A 20,860-nucleotide genomic window follows, 5' to 3' on the forward strand; every position below is an offset into this window, starting at 1 on the left:
GGCATATCCTGATACACTGGGCTTTGCTCAGCCTGTGGTGCAGACCCCAGTGCGGGAAAGATGGAAAATGGAGGGAGGGTTGGTTACAGCAATACAAAGTACCATCATCCCTGTTCCATCGAGAGTGTCTTCTAAAGCTGGCCAAGTGGAGCTGCACTATGCTTTAAAGCTGACATCCCTAGTGTAGGACAGTGTGCAAATACCGCTGCCTTTCTCCCACATGGAATGTCACCCATCTCACTTGCAACGTGTTTCACAGAATCGAATGCATTAGAAAGGAGTGATGTGCAACGGATGTCACATTCCTCCATGTTTGTTTAACAGGAATTAATACAGTTACTTCTTCTTTGTAGAAACGTTTTTCTGAAAATAGCAATAATTGGAATCCTCTGCTACTACTGGCTTAACGACGTGGCTACATCAGAGAAAGAGGTAAAGTTCTGCTCACTCATGTGTACAAATCTTTGCCATAAAACACATGGTCAGGAATTAGCCTTAAACCACTTTCATATTATTTTGTCTAAACATCAAGAAATATGTGATCATTGGAGGATAAGGTGTGTGAAAGGTGACAGACTGTTGGGATGAAATTTGCCCCAGTGCAGAGGGCTATACGTGGCCTCTTAAGAGAGGGAAGGAATTGTGGCCTTGACATTTTTCAGTTGGATCCAGGAATCTTTGTAGAAACAATTGTTATGGAGAAAAAAGTCATAGTATGACATTATTCATCCAGCTTAGGTCAGAACTAGCTACAGCTCACTGTATAGACAGAGACAATGATGAATTCCATTGTACTGGATCTGAGCACATTTTTGAGCTATATCCTCACTGGAGTTGTTTTGGGAGGCTGTCTGAGGGGGAGGGAAACTAGAGTGAACAGGGGTCTGAGTCAGAGCCTTCTGAAATTGTTCCGTTTCTCTTTCAATGAGCTTTGGATCAAGGTTCAGAAGTTCATACACTAGACAGAGAGATTTGAATTACATACACCCTCTATTTTTCTCTCTTAAAAGTGCTGGGAAAGCCTAGTTGGCCAAGATATCTATCGTCTCATTGTGATTGACTTCATATTTTGCTTGCTTGCTTCTTTCTTTGGAGAATTTGTACGAAGGTGAGTGCGATTTCTAGATTACATTCTTATTGATATGATAGCAACATTTTAAATTAATGCTCAGTTTGTACCCATTATCCGACAGAGAAGTATTTTTACATTTAAATTTTAGTTGCTTCATCCTCTTGGCTCAAATGAATAAGTTCTTTGGCTTCTGTCATCCATGCAGCATATTCATGAACATCAGTATTTTGCCAAACACAGATATGTGCTTATTCTTACATTTGCTGCCTAACTGAAAAACGATGCACACTTTTTTTCATAATACACCATTAATATAGATCCATATATAGTTAGTCATTGTTACTTATATGAAGGAGTTTCCTTTAAAGATTGTTGCAGTTCTATAGTTAATGATTTTGTGTCATTTTCAGAATCATTGGAACTAAATGTTGCAAAAAACTTGGAGTGCCAGAATTTGATATTGCACGAAATGTTTTAGACTTGATCTACACACAGACTTTGGCCTGGTAAGTGATGAATTTTCATTCATATCTGCTGTAAGATATTAGTATTTATTCCTACAGAGCCACTATGAAAAACAGCCTGATGATGACGTTTGCGACAGATAAGGATATGGCAGGAAATTGCCCAGGGAGACCTCATTGAATTAAGTTTAAGTAGCTTAGGGTTCATTGTATTAAATGAATGATTGATCTATTATTGTGGGCTGGGATTGTATGTAACCTAGTCTTTTGAAGCTATGCCCTGTCCTGATTACTCTTCCCAGAATGTCATGATCAAAGGCCCAAGCTGTATAAAGGAAGGACTGACCTATTCTTGGCTCAGCTAGTTCTGAACTAAGGCCGCTAGGAACTTGTAATCACAGGAAAAGCCTTTGTGGGGTTTGAAGGACTGACTTTTACCAGAGCCATTGTTGGAGTTGGGGATGATCTCTCTCTGGAGAGGGCAGAGCGTAAAGCTTATTGGCATGTGTGTAGACTCCTTTATTGTTTTTAATATGTTTTCTCTGAAATGCTTTCACCTTAAGCATGTTTTTTGCTTATAAAGAGCTGTGTGGTAACCTGTAATTGCTGACAATACACTGGTCATAGCGTTCAGCAAGAAAGCAAAGCACACACTGAGGCCTGTTTAGGAGTCTGGCCTGCAAGGAATAATACAGTGTAGGCAAAGGACCATGCAGTCTGAATAAATGCCAGTCAGGAGGGAGAGAGATGTGGGTCTCTGCCCAAGAGAGGCAACAGCTGGGAGCTGAGAGCCCAGGGCGGTGAACCACGGAGAGGGAATACAGATGCATTTGCCCTGAACTGTGACCACATTTACAAGTGCTTGACTACCACAATGGTAAGAATGGTATAAAAGCCATGATAGAAAGACATTTTAATCTACCTTTTTGTAAAAATTGTAACTTAAAGACACACCCATCCCCTGTTTTTTGTCATTCCCCACTCTGCAGAACATGGGAATGGGAAATAGGGTGTGGGGGTTGCTGCAGCACCCCAAGGTTTTATGCAGAGCTGCTGGCACTGCGCCCCACTCCCCAGCCGCTGACTCTGAGCAAAAACCTGGGGGTGCTTCCTGTGTCTATGACCCAGCCCGGCCCTCTACCTGCACTCCACTCCCCAACCCCTCATCTCACCTGGGGCTCGGGTCCTGGCTGCTGGCCCCACTCCCCAGCACGCCTGGCCCCGCACCCACTCTGCTCCTGGGGCCCTGGCCACTGGCCCTACTCTGCAACTGCTGGCCCAGCCGGTGGGTTCCCATGCCCTGCCCCATCCCCTGCTCCCAGGCCTTCGCTCTTGGGGCCCGCCTCACTCCCGGCCCCAAGCCCAGGGCTCTGCTTCTGGGGCCTGCTCCCTGGACACTGGTCCCATGCAAAGGGCCCTGCACCTGGTCCCCCGCTCCTAGGGCTCCACTCCAGGGGCTCCACACCTGTCCCCACAGCTGGGGCTCTGTCTTGGCCCCACAGGTGGGGTCCTGGCTGCTGGCCCCTGCCCAGGGCTCCATTCCTGGCCCCACACCTGCCCCTAGCTCTGGCCTCAGCTCCCTTACTCCTGTCTGGGCCGCCCCCTCCCGGAGACACAGCCTGCTCCCAGCCTCAGCAGGGGGAGGAAGAAGAGGGAAGGGGGCTGGCTTTCAGCACCCCCCTACTAGAATGTTCCAGCGCCACTGCTGCAGAATTGAAGAAAAACTAATAACACTGATTTTATGCAGGACCTACACAAAGTAGTCTTCTTTCTGGCCACAACTGAAAAATTGGGGGTGGAAGGAGGTTGTAGGAAGGAGCATCCTGGTTCTTTGATATTATGTCTTACTTCCTTACTGAAGTAGCATCAGTATCAAAGCTTTTCTAATATCAAATGGTGTTAGCAACAAGTTGGGAAGGAGTCTGTCTGATGAGCGACAGAATAAGGAAGGAAATTGTTTTCCAGATTCTAAAAGAATATTGCAAATATTTTGCTTTATTTTTAAGTATAATTTTTAAAAGGTTAATTTACCTATAACAAGTTTTACTTATTGTTACATTTAACAATATTAATATTATAATAACTTTATCCAAATATAGTCTGATATATACTATTTTCATACCATGCAGTAAAAACCAAAGACTGAGTTTTCATACGTTTTTAGACTCTTTCTCCCCTACATTTTTTTTTCATGTAGGATTGGCATCTTCTTCGCACCTTTAATGCCAGCCATGCAGATTATATCATTTTTTATAATATTTTATGTAAAAAAGGTAAGGAGCTTTATATTTTCTCTTCTTCAAGAACTGTGAACCCTAACTTGTCCAACATCTCAGCAAGAGCACATTCTTACCTGAGTTTTCAGGAGCAAGGTAGAAGCTTCAGCTTCCTGAAACATGGAACATTACTGTCAGGAGCCTTGAATGATACTATATCTATCTTCTGCCTCTACAGAAAAAGTTCTTCTGGGGGAAAAAAGAGAGGTTAAAGGCAAAATTTGTCAGATGCAGAGAATGAAGTAGTGAAATGAAAGCATGAGTGGGTGGGTGTGACACAACACACACCAGCCAAAACCAGAAGTCCCCCCATTGTTGTATGCATGACTGTACTATTTTCAATAATTGAACACTTAGACTGTGTCTACACTATGAGTACTACTGCTGCAGCTGTGATGCTGTAATGTATCCTATATTGACAAAAGAGGTTTTTCTGTTGATTTGTAGGTAATCCACCTCCCCAAGCAGTAGTAGCGAGATCAATGGAAGAACTGTTCCATTGACCTATCCACATCTATACCAGTGGGCGAGGTTAGCTTAACTATGGTGCTCGGGTGAGCAATGTAGCTAAATTAATCTAAATTGTAAGTATAGACCAGGCCTGAGTCTACTGCCATAGCAGGGCTGTCCTTAGCCATAGGCAGAACAGGCAGCTGCCTAGGGCACCACTCTGCTGGGCACCTAGGTCTGGGGGCACCACTCTGCTGGGAGCCCGGACAGATAGGAAGCAGTGGAGAATGTAAGAGCAGGGCTGCTGGGTCCTAGAGAGAGCCGAATGAAGCACAGTCTGGGGGAGGGGATTGGCTGCTGGGGTCTCTGGGAAAGGGTGGGGGAAGGAACTCACCTGTGAGTGTGACTCTTTCCCCCGGTGTGAGGGCTGTCAGGGCTGTGTTGGGTGAGGTGCTGCAGGGGAGGTGAGGCTGGCTGCCTACCTGCTGAGGAATGACAGTGAAAGTAACTCACTTCCTCGCAGGCAGCCAGGATTGGAATGGTCACACAGGGCTGGGCTGGGGATAGCCAGATAGCATGTGCGAAAAATCAGGACGGGGGTTGGAGCAGGGTGAGCAGATGTCCCACTTTTATAGGGACAGCCCCAATTTTGAGGTCTTTTTCTTATATAGGCTCCTATTGCCCCCCACCTCCCATCCTGATTTTTCACACTTGCTGTCTGGTCACCCTAAGTGGGGGTAATTGGTGCCTATATAAGACAAAGCTCCAAATATCGGGACTGGCCCTATAAAAATCAGGACATCTGGATCTGGTCACTCTAGCTGGGGAGCGCATCTCTCCCCCGGACTGGCAGTGATCCATCTCATCCGGGGAGAGATGCACAGGGCAGGATGAGCTGCTGTGGCTCCATGGGTGGCCCGTCCCTGAGATCAGATGCTGTGCTAACTTCACCATGGTCTGTTGGGCTGGCGGTGGTGCCCATTGGCGTGTGATCAGACCTGAGGGTTTGCTGCTGCTGTTGCCACTCTGCACCGCAAGAGGTGGATTTTGGGGTCCTGCAGTTTTCCACCAATCTCTTCTTCTACTGCACCTGTTGAACCAGCAGGCGGGGGGCGGGGGGTCAGCCAAGCATGAAAGCAGTACTGTGTTGCCATTTTGATTGTCATTGAGCAAATTTGTTTGCCAAAAATGCTTGCTAACAATCCTGAATTCAATTTCAATATATTTTTTTTTAAAAATCAGTATCTTAGCCAAAAACAGAAAATTAAGTTGACAATTATTTGTGACAAGTTTGGTATGGGGAAGGGAGTGGGCCAGTTTTCGTCAGAGAAACAAAAAATGTTGACTGACTTTCCTATAGCCCTGTTACTGCTAAATAGAGCCCTCCAACAACTGTAATATGCTCATCTCCTTACTAATGTATAAAGCAGGGGTCGGCAACCTACAACACATGTGCCAAAGGTGGCATGCGAGCTGATTTTTGATGACACGCAGTGGTGGGCTGAGCGACTCAGCCCACCGCTGTTCTGGAGTTCCGGCTGCTGCCCCATTGCCACTTGGGGTCCCAGCTGCCAGCCCCACTCAGCACCCGCTGCTGGCCTGGAGACCCCCAAGGAACCCCAGGCTGGCAGAGGGCTGAGCAGGCCAGCGGCTGAGACCCCGGCTGAGCCACTCAACTCACTGTCGGCCTGGGGTTCCATTCACTCAGCTGGCAACGGGCTAAGAGGGACTAACTTCAACGAAATAGGAAAACAGGAGCAACTAATGACAAAGTGCAAGAACCTAGAGCAGTGGTCCCCAACCTTTTTCATCTGGCAGGTGCCAGACGAAGGACCGTGGTGGCGGACGAGCATCCACCGAAATGCTGCCGAAATTCAGTGGCAAGCAGTGTCATCCAGAGGCGTCGGCGCCAAAATACTGCCAAATTTCGGCGACATTTCAGCAGATGCTCATCCTCCAGCCAGTACGCGGGTGCACTGAGAGGCCCCTGTGGGCACCATGGCACCTGCGGGCACCACGTTGGGGACCCCTGACCTAGAGAGCCTCCTGAAGCATGGTGATCATTTTGATTTAAATGGACTTGAACTGTACGAAGAATTGAGTTGTTGCCACATGCAAAATCGATGATGTACAGTTTATTCATACTAGCTAACTTGCCACTCATATTCTACTGACAATTCCTGTAACAGTAGCATCAGGAGAACGGAGTTTCTCAAAACTAAAGCTCATTAAAAACTATCTCCGCTCTACGATGAGTCAGGGACACTTGACTGGTCTTGCTGTTCTTGCAATCGAACAAGACATCACTTTGTCTTTGTCATACAATGACATTATTACTGATTTTGCAGCCAAAAAAGCCAGAAAGATTGCTTTTAATTAAAAACTAATCCTTGTTTCAACACCTCTTCATATAAATTTTCAATAAAATGTTGACAAATTTAAAAAAATATATTTGCATCATTCTGTCAAATCAGAATTTTTTCTATAGTTCTACTTCTTTAGTGCTAGTCCATCAGCATTACAGTGTGTTTAATTAAGTTAAAGTAACATGCATGTGGCAAGTTTTCCAATACTGTAAGCTTATGTTCATGTTGCTAAGAGCAAGACAGGCACAGGGGCACCAGTTTAATAATCGCGCCTAGGGCACCATAAATCCTAAGGACGGCCCTGTGCCATAGCATATAGGAGAAGTTGACTTCTAGTGAGTTCTTCTCAGACTCAACAAATATTAAATGTTTTGTGGTCTTGAAAGTAGAATTTGTACCATTGATCAAAACTCCCTTGAACTTTGGGGTTCAGGTGAAATGCCCCCTAGTCTGATTTTCAAAATCCTGACCAACAGAATCTTGTTTTGCCTCTCACTATTTGAAAGGCTGTACTTTATAGTGATGTAGTATATTTGTTGCTGGAAGTGCTGTTTGGAAACAGTTGATGAATGCTATTCCTATGAATTTGCTAGGGATTTCAATTGGATTGAGTGAAACACAGTTATTTAAATGGCATGTAACACAACTCCATCTCTGTGTGGTGTGTGTGCATCTTTTTTTAAAGGTCAGTTTGATGAGGAATTGTCAACCACCTCGCAAAGTCTGGAGAGCTTCTCAGATGACGACACTCTTCATTTTTCTGCTGTTTTTCCCTTCCTTTACTGGAGTCCTGTCTGTAATGGCGGTCATTATCTGGAGGTAGGAAAGAGCATCAGCATTCAGTCTTCACTATCTCTAAACTGAATTACACCTTAATCAGAAACCAAACAGGGTGGAGATATTTTAATACATACTAAAGAGAAATCTGCATTGTCTTCCACTGAAAGTTTTCGAGTGTTACTCATAAACTGTTCAGAACTCTAAAGAACACTATTGCAAACTCATAGACTTGAAGTTAATCCCTTGAAAGCTGTGCTCAACTATTGAAAGAGAGTGGAATTGAGACCGTGCAGCTCCCCCCAAAGATCTGAAGGATGAGAAGGAAGCAGAGGAAAGCTAGTACTGGCCTGTGACATGGGTAACCCAGGTTCATTTCTTTCCTCTGCCACAGACTTCCTGTGTGATTTCAGGCAAGTCACATGGTGTCCCTTTGCCTCAGGTCCCTCATCTGTAAAATGAGAGAGAGTAGAATTTCCCTGCTTCACAGCATAGTGTGAGGCGCTCAGATATTATGGTAATGGGAGCCATGTAGGTATGATAGATAGAAGCTGCTATTCCTGTTTGTCCATTTTCCCTACATTCACTTCTGCTCTCCCACCTGGAGGAACAAAAGGCAGCCCAAGAAACTATGCAAGATGTGTGGAGGCAGAAAACTCTTATAAGAAAAATCAGATGAGTTGCAAACCTCTGTTTGGTGGCTTGAGTTTGGTTTGCTTATTAAATGGAACATTTGCTGTGACAGTTTGGCTCTCCCTCCTCTCTTTCTTTCTCTCAGAAGTTTCTGTGACAAACCCATTTCCTCTTCTCTCTTGCACCCAGTACAGCAGCCTCACTTGCTAGCTACCAAAAAGTGACTTAAGATCAAGGGCAGGACCAGAAATAAGGGTTCAAGTGGGATGTTTCCTAGTAGATCTTCATAAACACTGGGAGGTTTCACTCATTTCAGATTTGCATGGCTTGGCTCCATTCCAGCCTCTGCAAACCAAACATCCACCTTATCACAAACAGAAACCTTTATTAACCTACCTCATGAATGCTAAGACCTTTTTTTTTCTAGTCTGAAAATTATTGCTTTTGCTAGGGGCTGAGCCACATCCTGTTTTTACCAAAAATCTTTTCTGAATATTCTTCTACAAAAATGGAGCGGAAAAACAAGGTGATGGTGTTGTGGTTTTTATTAAACATGCATAATGCATCTATAAAAGTAGTGTAGCCTCTACTATGGCAATTAACTTGTTATAACTAGCTAGAGACTGGCATCTGAAAGGCAGTGCTGCCCACTGATCTACTGTGAGAGGGTCTTGTGTCCCTGCTCAGATAATCAACTGGGCTGATGCTATTGGACGGGACTCAGCAGTGTAAAAACTTAAAACACAGACATGGAGCAAGCCCTCTATCAGTTAAGATTTGCTCAGGGAGTTACATGTCAGTGAGTTGAACTGCATACGGTCACCCAAGAAGACCTAGTACTCTGTGGCAACGAGTGTAACTAACCCCAGGGTGAGGGTACAAAGGCCTAGAGGAAATGAACTAGCACTTTTAAAAAATATACTTTGTCTTGTTTTTCCAGGCGGACACCTTCTAAACAATGTGGTCCGTTCCAAGGCTTGACCTCCATAATTGATGCCGTTTCTGGATGGATGCACATATTGGACAGCTATTCCAGTTCAAAATGGGTGGTGTGGATTTATTATAACTTAATTGGAAGCGTGCATTTCTTCTTCATCCTCACTGTCATCGTCCTGTAAGTATCCATAAATGAAACTGAGTGGGGGAGAGAAAGTGAGGGAAACTTCTTCATGAGGTGTTCATTCTCTGTGATGAAAACGCAAAAGAAACATTAAAGCTTCATTGGTGGAAACAATAAATATATTGGAATTTAGTGAGAATTTGTGGTATTTATCGAGAGAAGCAAAGACAATTTGCTCCTTTTTATATGAGGTGCTCAGAGCTCTTTACGAAGCAGCCTCACGCTAGCCCTATGAGAGACCGTTCTTCAAGAACACCCATTTTATTGGGTATCCAGATTTACAAAGCCTCTTCCCACTAGTGCACTTACAATTTACAAAATAAGCAAATCATCTTGGATACAACTGATAGGATGGTTTGTTCTTCCTGTTTAAAAGGTAAGCAAATCGGTAGGTAAAGGGGACAGATTTTCAAAGGCCCAAATGAGAGGCCAGGTCTACACGAGGAACTTTTGCCAGTTCTAATCTTATGTTGATTAGAGGGTATTTTATTTTTGGTGACATTTTTCTACCAGCAAAAACCCTAGTGTAGATGCAGTTATGGGTGGTAGGGGAAGGGGGTCCTTTTGCTTGCATAGCTTCTTTTATTTCAAGGAACTAGTTATTAGCTATAGACTGTCTGTATACTAGGAGGGTTTGTTGGGGTAGCTGGAACCAGTACATTTTTTCTAGCTGTGGGCTAGCCAACACTGCAAAGCCCTTTAATGCCAGAGATGCGGCTTATATTAACAAAAGGAGTTCATTTGCTGATACAAGCTGATCTTCACTGGGTTTTGCTGGCAGAGCTATGTCAGTTAGGGGTGTGATTTCCCCCCCCCCCCATCTCACCACCTCCACAGGCTGCCAACCAACGTAGCTACACCAGCAAATATTTATAGTGACCTGGTCTACATCTACACTACAGACTTCTGCTGGTCTAGCTATGTTAGGGGTGTGATTTGTGACCAGCAAAGCCTGTGCCAGAAGAAGCCTCTGTTGTAGGTGTAGTTATACCAGCAACACTGTGCTTTTTACCTGAAAAGCTTGGTTAACTGCTGTACCAGAACAAAGCACTGGTAGGTTGGTATAGCTGCATCGGCACTAGGACCCCTTTGCTATCTTACTAGCAGTCCTATATACCAGCAAAGCACTCCTACTGTAGACATGGCCTAGTATAGACCTGGCTTCGGCACGTAATTCCTGTTGGCTCCTAATTGCCATTTGTGCCTTTGAAAAGCTCTCCCAAAGCAGTTATGGGATTTGCCCAAGACTCCATAAAGCAGCAGGAAAACTGGGAATAGTAGATGAGTCATTGCTTCCAGTCTCATAGTCCAAGCACAATCCCTTCTAAGCGTTGAATCCTGATCCCATAAAACTGAATAACAAAACTTCAAGAGATGCCAGTGGAACCAGGATTTGCCTCTATGTGATAGTTATTAAGGTTCATTAATTGGCAGGGGAAGGGGAGGGACAGTGCCGACAACTGGTACAAGGTTGGTTGAACACAATGGATTCCTGGCTAGAACTAAAAGGTACCTCGTGGTGTTGGCCTGCCTGCCTGCTTTGTATTTGTGTCAGAGCCCATAAAGCTTTGGGTCTTTCCCAATAGAACTTCTGACCCATTTAGTATTTGTCTGGGGCACAGTGGGTGAGGTAATATCTTTTATAACAATGCTGCATATTACTTATGAGTAATCATTGTGTAAAGTGAACAAGATGTCGTCTTGTTTGACAGTGATTCAGAAGAGAAGCATCACTTGAATATAAATACTCATGTGCTGCACTTTTTTTTCCTTTCAGAATTATCACATATCTTTACTGGCAAATAATAGAAGGACGAAGGATAATGGTCAGACTCCTGCATGAGCAAATTATTAATGTAAGTTTATTTTTCAGATTTATATTATTTAAAAAAAGACAGGCAACAAACATGTTAGCTGGTTTCCTCATGTCCGTTGCATATGATGCTTGCACACAGAGAGGTTTCTGTTTTGGTACAAGTAAGAAGAGGAAATTAATCTCCTAAACACACTTGACTAATCAATCTGGTATGCAGTTTATTTTAAGGTTATGCAAAGCAAGGAAACGGTTTGTTTCCACGGAGGTGTGGTGTCAGATGGCTAGGTGTCAGGATATGGTACTTTCAGGAAGTAGTAGTCTGATCCAGCTCTGCAAACTGTGTGTCTTTGTTAGATTTGGTTTCTAAATAGACAGAAATTGAATTGGTGGGTTTAGCCTTTTCAGTGAAAACACCATTCCCATTAATGCTAATGCCTAAGAGGACAGTAAAACCTAGGTGTTGTAAAAAAACCACCACAGAGCAGTTGCTTTAGTTAGTTAGTTAGTTAGTTAGTTAGTTAGTTAGTTAGTTAGTTAGTTAGTTAGTTAGTTTTGTGAAAATAAAAGTACAATTAGTTTTACTTTTGTAAATATTATTTTTATGCTTTTTGCTTAGTATGTGAGAGGAGGGGTCTGAGGTTCATCATCCCAAAGGCTTTTGTGACAATAAAGACAGACTTAGAGTAGCACCTTGAGTTGTGTGAAAGTTTTGGGTCATGCGCCCCCATCCCTGAGACTTTTGGCTAAGCAGGATTTGGTTAATCTGAAGAGCTGGCTGGCTTGCTAGGGAGAGGACAGGGGCTGCCAGAGCTGACTCACTTTCTGAAGCTGGGATGTGGGGCCTATTTTCTGCATGTAAAGTCTGTGTAGAAGTCATCTCGGGTGAAATTCAGCAGCTGGCGAAGGTCCTGTGTATGCTCCTTGGGCGCGAGAATAATAATTGTCGTGTGCCAGGGAGGTAGGCTCCATGCTGGCTCTGAATGTACTGACATGTGGGCACCACTGGATCTGTTCTAGTGGCCAAGACAACCCCGCTGGAGGGAGAAAGAGCCAGCCTGTTGGCTAGAGTAGTGACTGCAGAGGGGCTGTACTGCAGGCTTCCTGTCTGTCTGCTTGCAGCTGGAGATGATTTTATCTCTCCTCACCCTATTCTCCCTCCTCCACCTCCCCTGCCGGGTAGCTACGTAATCTGTTTAATCAGATTCCTGCAGGATTTGAAAATGTAACTATATGCATAACACTCCCTCTTCTGCATTCTCTCAGCTGGCTTTGGGAAAGCTAGTGCTTCAGGCTGCATCTCTCCCTGCCTCCTCAGTAAACCTTTGGGGTTACAGCCTGTGACTAGTTCAGTCACAGAGACCCCCTTGGGACTGTCACCTTATGTGCTGAGATTACCTCTGAGCCCATTTTCCCTGCCAGCTTGGGACTCCAGAATCCTGTCTTGTTGAGCCAGACATGCTAGCCTGCTGCAACACAAGCCCACGTCTGGTCCATGCCCTCAAAACTGCAGACTTTAACCAAAAACTGCTCAGCAGGTCACCCATCTCCAGCACCCAGACACCCAGCTCCCAGTGGTATCCAAACCCCAAATAAATTCGTTTTACTCTGTAAAAGGCTTATATAGGGTAAACTCATAAATTGCCCGCCCTCTATAACACTGATAGAGAGAGATTCACAGGTATTAATCACTTACTCTGGGTTTATCAATAAACAAAAGTGATTTTATGAAATATAAATAGTAGGATTTAAGTGGTTTCAAGTAATAATAGACAGAACAAAGTAAGTTGCCAAGCAAAATAAAACAAAACACGCAAATCTAAGCCTAATACATTAAGAAACTGATTCCAGATAATATCTCACCCTCAGAGGTGTTCCAAAAAGCTTCTTTCAACGACTAGACTACTTCCTATTCTGGGTCCAATCCTTTCCCCTGGCAATGTCCTTGTCCATTCCAGCAGACATCTTAGGTGGAAACTAGGGGTTTTCTTATGACTGGAAGCTCCCTTTGTTTGGTCCCCACCCCCCTTTATATCTATAGCACAAGGTGTGAATCTTTTGTTTCTCTGGGTCCCCACCCCTCGTTATAAATGGAAAAGTATGAGGTTTAAGATAGATTCCAGTATCAGGTGACATGGTCACATGTCATTGTGAGACCCCCTCCATTCTTCCAGGGCTGGCAGGCACATATGCAGGAAGACTTGCTGGTAAATAAACCATTTACAACCAATTGTCCTAGTCAATGGGAGCCATCAAGATTCTAAGCAACCATTAATGGTCCAGCTTTGCCTAATTACAATATGACCTCAGAATTATACTTCATATTCCTAGCTTCAGATACAAGGATGATACATGCTTACAAATAAGAGGACTATTCAGTAGGTTATAACCTTTATTCTGATGCCTTACAAGAGACCTTTTGCATGAAGCATATTTCAGTTACATCATATTTACACTCATAAGTATATTTCCATAAAACATTATGGAGTGCAATGTCACACAGCCCATCTATAGATACATTTTGACTAATGGAGTTAGAATAACTTGGGTCTTATCTACTCTGGGAAATTATTCTGCTATACATATACCAGTCAATTTCTGTTATAGCTGTGCCACTATAACTCTCTTGTGTAGACATGATATTCTGGAATAAATGTGATTTTATTCCACAATTATTCAACTTTGATTGTAATTATTATCCTGTTCAATTTCCCTGTGTAGACAAGCCCTGCGATTGCATTAGGAATAATATGTACATTCAAGATAATAACATTCATTTTTTTCTTTATTGTAGGAAGGAAAGGATAAAATGTTTTTACTTAATAAACTACGTGCACTGCAGACATCAAAACTAGACCCACCAAAAGAACAACAAGAGGTCAGTTCAAAGGCGTGGGTGTTTCTGTGTTGTTCACATTCTTTAGATAAATGATCACAAGGCCAGAAGGGAACACTATCTATGAACTGCTGATTTTATAAATCAATCACCATTTAGGGGTACAGCCACTCTAGTTGTTAACACCTTTTGCAAAAGCTAGTCTGGACAATGCTAATGCACTTGTAATTTATCCAGGGGATCAGCCTAAGGTCAAAATCTCAAGTAAAGACAACCTCCTTGTTGGTGTTTACAAAGCCAAAGGAAAACCTTCCTAATGTAGACATGACAGTCACAAAAGGGATCATTCATTCTCAGGCCTCCTCTAGACTAGGGGAAAAGGTGATTTCCCCTTCACCCCCAACCGAGTTAGGTCACAGGAGCTTATAACTCCACAGAAAACCCCATTCAACGTGAACATGGAGAGTTTTTAATACCTTTTGGCTTGAATTTAATAGGTGAAGGTTAGTCTGAAGTGGGGTTTTCAATCTTTAAATGAGCTCAACTGAGCTAATTTGACTTGAAAAAAGGACCTTTTTTTCCTAGCCTAGACAAGGCCAAGGTAAGAGTCTGTCCCTGGAGCGGATTCAGCCCAGAAGAGTTTGTTCCGATGTTGATGTGCTATCCTGTGTTCTGCTCGTTGTGTATTGTCCACTCAGTATCCTGCTGGGATAGATGGGTGGAGCTCTGAAATAAGACAGGAATATCCCTGTCTAATTTCCTTCTACCATTGTGCTGGTCTCAAGTGCTGGTTAATCACATCCTGTGTTCTCCCCTATCTTCAAAACTCTTCTCTGAGCTCTTTAATGCTAAGACCACTTGTTTCTCTGTTACAGCCATTCTGCGTTTCTTTACAGATTCCCCTCTCTTCCTACATCACCCCCCACAAAGCACCCAAAAGAAAGGGAAGCAAGCTTAAAAAAAATAACAACAAAGGAAACCAAGGAAAAAGAGCCCAAAGAGACAACAGAAGAAAATAAACTCTTTTTATCTCAGGAGGCTCAGTGCAGCCAAATTCTCAAGCAGTATAGACAGAGCAGGCTACTTGCTACAGCTTCTAGTGCGGATGCCCAAGCTCTGGTGTCTTTCCTCTGCAATGCACAGTGCTCTTCTATTCCACCTAGTTGTTTGTATCTAAAGCAATAAAAGATTCTTGTGGTAGCCAATGAATTGTCAGTGTAACTCTAGAGGGCCAAAGATGCCAATCCAGAAAACAGGAGACAGACCACGAGCATAGCATAGTGGTAAGAGCAAGGAACTGGGAGCTGAGATCTGAATTCTATTCCTGACTTGCTGGGTGGCTTTGGGCAAGTAATGGACATCTGTGCCTCAGTTTCCTCATCTGAAAATTGAGAGTTATGAGATTCACCTGCCTTTGAGATTGTTTGACAAAGGGTTCTGTACAGTGCATGCCAAAAGCACTATTGTTATTTCTCAGTATCTCCACGAGATGGAGACAGGAGCCCAATAAAACTTTGTAGCACCAATTCTTGAATAAAAGGCACTAACCTGCTGAAGCATTGTCTCCCAGACAGCTGTTGACATTGTCTCCCAGACAGCTGGAGATGCCTGTCCCTAAGCTAATGAGCTCAAAGCACTTTGGAGGACAGGATTAGAGTTCAAAAATGACCTTGATAATTACAGAATGGGTTTGAAGTCAACAGAGTAAATTCAGTGTAGACAAGTGCAAAGTATTACACCTAGAGAAGAAAAAAAATCAATCTGCCCAAGTACAAAATGGGGAATAATTGGTTAGGCAAGCGGTAACTGCTCAAAAAGTACCTGAGGGGTTGTAGTGGATCACAAATTGATATGACCCAACAATGGTGATACAGCTGCAGAAAAGGCTAATATATTCTTGGGTATATTAACAGGAATGTTTGTATATAAGACATCAGAGGTAATTGATCTGCTCTATTTGGCACTGGTGTGGCCTCAGCTTGAGTATTGAGTTCATTTTTGTCACCACACTTTAAGAAAGATGTTGGACAAATTGGAAAGAGTCCCATAGGAGAGCAACAAACATGAGAAAAGGTTTAGAATACCTGACCTACAGGGAAAGGTTTAAAAACACTGGGGTATGGTTTATTCCTGAGAAAAGAAAGCCAAGTGTGGGGGACCGATAAGTCTTCAAATATGTTGAGGGCTGTTATAAAGAGAATGGTGACCGATGTGTTCTCCACGTCCACTGAAGGAGGAAAGAAGTAATGACCTTAATCTGCACCAAGAGAGATTGTGGTGAGATATAGGGGAAAACTGTCTAACTATAAGGATTGTTAAATACTGGAACAGGGTATTAAGGGTTGTGGAACCCCTGCCACTGGAGGATTTTTCAGAGCAGGTTAGAAAAACACCTGTTGGGGTGGTCTAAATTTACTTAGTCCTGATTTAGCGCAGGGGGTTGGATTAGATGACCTCTCAAGGACCCTTTCAGCCCTGCAATTTCTATGACTCTATAAAATGTTTTGAGGGTGATTCTCTAACTTGTTATGGCAGGAATAGCCTTGCTCAGTACTTCACATAAGGAGATGGTTTATTTTTCTTTCTCTCCCCAGTGCACTGTGCTCCTTGTTCCTATTAAAATCTAATAGTGAAAATTCTACTGATTTCTTTGGGGCAGGATTGAATTCTTTGTTGGGGCTGCCCTCTGCTTTCAGCATCCTATCTTCATGGATAGATTAAGGCTAATCAGGGATTGAATCCGCAGAGATTTTCTTTTTTAGACCTTCTAAAAACATGTATGTCTGCTTGAGCTGGACAGCCCTGTCCCTGACAGATCTGTGTGTGCTTTCTTTATTATTATTAAAGACAGGGAACTCCACCCTTCTACTCCCCCAGAGCCACTTTTCTCTTGTTGGCTGTATCGTGTGTGTGTGTGTGTGTGTGTGTTTAAAGGCATCTAGTATTGATCAGCTCTGAGGGCAATAACATAAAAACACTGTCGTGACCCTTTCTCAGCCAAGAGGAATGCGTAGGGCAACTCAGGAGTCGGATGAACCTCTTTGGATAAAACAAGAGTAGATGACACACCAAAGTCAAATTGAACCTAATGCTTTTTGGAGACTTGGAAGATGTCTTTTTTTTTCCGTTTCTTTTCTTTTTTAAAATTGCATCTCTGGTGCTAGTTTTCCTAGTATTTCCAGCCACCCTGAACCCAGGACATGTAGAAATCTAGCAAGGGACTCTGTTAAAATCTTATGATGACTGGCTGTGAGTTAATGCTGTTTGAGAGAAATGTGTGCACTTCAGGGTTAAGTGAGCAATTGCAGTGAATGACAACTGCCTGGTGACAGGGTATCTGCCTACATGAGCAGTCCTGGAGTGAGGATGTGAGCATACAGCCCTCCCTAACACCTAGAAAAATGTGAATAGCTTCCAAAATATGCATTTGCCTGTGACTGGGCTAGCCCCCTTGCAAATGTAGGTGCCAAAACACACTGGAGGTGGAGCTGGGGGAAATAGAGCACTGAGAAATAGGCTACCTGCTTGGGGTGTGGGAGGAATAGTATCCACAGAACAGCTACAATTGTAGGTATGTACATGTTGCTAATCTGATATGCTGTCTTCCAGAGGAGTTCATCTTCGTACCAGCCATATAGACGAGCTGCTCTGCAAATGACAGCCTCCATAGAAAGGCCATTTGGGAGAAATGGAAGAGACTTCTATGTTGAGGTATGATAAGCCAGCCAAGAAAAGGGTCAGTCTACACTCTACAGGGTACTTGTATGGAAAATAGTAGTTTTCATGTGGATGTTGTGATGATAATAGGACCCCCGCAGTTTGCAGACACTGTTATCTACCCACCTCAAAAACTATTTTTAATATAAAAATGTATCAAGAAAAGCTTTCAGAACAGAATCCAACTAGTTCTTCACAAAGCTACATAAGGTTGGCAGAAGCAAAGGATATGTTTGTTTAAGTGATCTAAGTTTGCTTTTAAACGTAAGGTAACAGGCATAGTGGTGGGAAAACATATAAATAAATATTCTTATTTACTGTGAATTTTGTTTTCAGCCCTCCTCTGCTAGGATACCAGAAAAGACGAGCCTGCCTCCTGGTAAGTAATAACTCTCAACACAGAGAGAAAACAACTCACAGAAGTTCAGCTCAGTAAGATTTTGAAATGCAGTAGGTCAAAGTACCATAATGACTACAGAATTCTGTCTTCCTCCGATGAAGGGTAGGAACAAATAATCAGATTAGACCATTAAAGCCAACATCTTCAGAAGTGGACATTGGGTATTTATGCCTTAGTTTTTGAGTGCTCGACTATACATCTTGGACTCCGCTAGGGTACACCCTTAGCTCTACTTGATGTCAATGGGAGCTGTGTGAGCTTAGCACCTCTGAAAATCAGGCCCAAGCTGTGTCAAACTGGGCATCCAAAATCAATGGCTACTTTTGAAACGTGGTGGCAGAATTATGTGTACCTGAAAAGTGAATTCCTTGAAACAAATGAAACCTCATGTCCTCTTAGAGGAGTAGGCCTGGAGGGAATACTGTATCAGTAAGGGTTGTTCTTCACTTTGTATTAAGGGTATGTCTACACTACCCGCCAAGTCAGTGGGCAGCGATCGATCCAACGGGGATTGATTTATCGCATCTAGTCTAGACACAATAAATTGACCCCTGAGCACACTCCCATTGACTCCTGTACACCAGTGCCCCAAGAAGTGCAAATGGAGTCAACGGGGGAGCGGCAGCAGTCGACTCACCATGGTGAAGACACCACAGTAAGTCAATCTAAGTACATCAACTTCAGCTATGTTATTCACATAGCTGAAGTTGTGTAACTTAGATCGATTCCCCCCCCCCCCGCCTTCCCCAAGTGTAGATCAGGGCTTAGCGTGTATGGTGTCCTAGAATTTTCATATAGCCAGAAGCAAGACAGGCATGGAATCTCACACATGAGCTTGATCTGGCTTGCACACACATGTATCTTCCTTGTACTTGAGAGATGATTTAATTTACCAGCATAGGCACTTTCTTACAAATGGAGGGCTAACGTTGTTATATGTGCACTCAAAGTCCATCTTACTTCCCTTGCTAAAAGCAGATACAGAAGGATGCCAACCAGGGATTTCTGAGACTCTGGCGCTGGCTCTGAGAGCCAGACAACAGGCTGAATGGGAAATGGAGGACAACGATGACGAGGACTTTAGACCATGAACTGTATGAAGCAATTATGCATACTAATCACTAGAAGTACTTCTAGTAAACGTCACTGTTTTGCACTAATGGTTGGAAACCCATTGGAAATGACTGACTTTTTCAAATAAGCTAAGGAAAAAAATTAAAGCAAGAACACATCAGAAAATGCATTTTATCAATTGCAGTTTAAATTTTATAATTTCATAGTAAATGCACTGTGCTATTTTGTTTTAAAAAAATGAAATCTTGATAATAGCAGACCTCTCTTTCATCCGCTATGAAATCTCTTGCTGAAATATAACAAATGACCACCATTCATCAGGTTAGGGTGGAATTTTTTAATTGTCTCAATGTAACATGTGCCTAATGACAAATGCAAATTACAAATCTGGAAGCCTTGATGGTATTCTTATATCTGACTTGTTTTGATCTGGCTGCTGTTAGCTGTATTTTTTAAAAACAGAAATGAAGTATTTATAAATTAAAAAAGATTCTAGCCTATGTAAAATGATTTGTAAAGTAAATTGTGACACAGATTAGTGAATATAAATGTTTGTGTGAACCCTACTGCTGTCAGCCTCTATCTCTACACAATTAGGATTACACATCTTTTGCACTCTTTTTGACAGAGGTTAAAGCGTCATTTTGGAATGGCTATAACATGAAACTAATCTTGTTATCTGAATTGTGTTTTTGTGTGTGCATTATTTGTATTATGACTTCATACCACTTACATCAGCTTATGACAGAAATCCTTTTTCTTCATATTTGTGACAAATTCCAGCTGCCACCTGCTACATGTTAAGCTACAAGCACAAATTGTAAACAAAGGGTCAAATAGCACCTAGATACTCCAGTGTGCTTTGGAAATATCTGTTGGGGGTTTTATCAACGTGATTTTGGGCTGCATGTTGCACTGCTTCTTTTGTTGCAACAGTCTTTGCCAGCTGCAGACCCCTAGCATAGCTATGCTGTCCATCTCAATCTGGCTCTCATTTCTTAGATACGTTTAAAGGTCTACCTTTGTCCTCTAGTTTTCCAACTGCTTTCCTAATTTAAGAATTCCTCTTCAGTGGGGGTTACTGTTGTAACTGTTTCTCTGGGAATTGATTTCTTCTCCTGCTTGCATCACTGTCATTTCACATCTGCTCAGCCCCCTCTTCTCAACTCATTTCCCTGGGTCACATTTTACTTTTTCTTTATATTTGTTTCCTACCTAATAGAATAGCATGAGTCTGCTTGAGGCTTCAGAAAAAAAAAAAGACATACCTGCCTCAAGGAGCTTACAATCTAAGCTAGCGCTGGAGAGACGCAACAGCTGAAGGTGTAGGAAGAGGATTGAGTTTACACAATGGAAGACTGAAATATACAGTGTACACCTGGTGCCAGGGCCTGATGCATACATATTTAAGTCTAGGCTTTGTTTTGCAGTGGAGGAAGGTAACTCAGGAGTAGAATTGGCACTTGAAGGCTATTCAAAAGAATGGGGCTTTTGAGGAGGGATGGGAAAGTATGGGCTGCATGGCATGCAGGAGATTGCAAAAGTTGTTGTTGGTCTAGGGGGTGCTGGAGTATTTAGGGAAGGATACACCCTTAAGCCTAGGGGTAACGATAGAGAATAGGACATGGCTGAAGATGGACAGTAGGGGTAGAGCTTTGTCAGAAGGTACAAAGAGTAGATGGACAGGTGCTACAGGATGGGATAGCAAAAGCTGCAGGTTTGATGCTATATGGTTCAAGAGAGAGGAACTTAGCCAGAGAGAAAGAAGTTGCAAAAGGCCAGGTGGGAGATCACCAAAGCTATGGCGCAAACTCAGTTCAGTTGGCCCAGCATTGTATATTTTAAACACCTACCTTTGCCCT

General features: G+C 43.0%; 1 protein-coding gene across 9 annotated transcripts in view; it reads left to right on the forward strand.

Annotated features, from left to right (window-relative positions):
* The window catches only part of TMC5 (transmembrane channel like 5), a 46,705-nt gene extending 27,023 nt beyond the window's left edge, over positions 1 to 19,682 (forward strand). For 7 of the 9 annotated variants that reach the window (XM_030576893.1, XM_030576891.1, XM_030576898.1 and 4 more), the window contains 11 exons: positions 354 to 432; positions 1,011 to 1,108; positions 1,483 to 1,578; positions 3,734 to 3,809; positions 7,314 to 7,447; positions 8,979 to 9,152; positions 10,936 to 11,014; positions 13,766 to 13,849; positions 17,417 to 17,518; positions 17,861 to 17,903; positions 18,900 to 19,682. In XM_030576893.1, coding sequence (XP_030432753.1) covers positions 354 to 432; positions 1,011 to 1,108; positions 1,483 to 1,578; positions 3,734 to 3,809; positions 7,314 to 7,447; positions 8,979 to 9,152; positions 10,936 to 11,014; positions 13,766 to 13,849; positions 17,417 to 17,518; positions 17,861 to 17,903; positions 18,900 to 19,015 — 1,081 coding nt within the window. In that variant the 3' untranslated portion in view covers positions 19,016 to 19,682. The remainder of the gene's footprint in view (positions 1 to 353; positions 433 to 1,010; positions 1,109 to 1,482; positions 1,579 to 3,733; positions 3,810 to 7,313; positions 7,448 to 8,978; positions 9,153 to 10,935; positions 11,015 to 13,765; positions 13,850 to 17,416; positions 17,519 to 17,860; positions 17,904 to 18,899) is intronic. The other 2 variants (XM_030576895.1, XM_030576900.1) reach the window with 2 other exon arrangements.
* The last annotated feature ends 1,178 nt before the right edge of the window (positions 19,683 to 20,860 follow it).

Source organism: Gopherus evgoodei, chromosome 10, assembly GCF_007399415.2.
Source record: "Gopherus evgoodei ecotype Sinaloan lineage chromosome 10, rGopEvg1_v1.p, whole genome shotgun sequence".
Classification (NCBI taxonomy): Eukaryota; Metazoa; Chordata; order Testudines; family Testudinidae; genus Gopherus; species Gopherus evgoodei.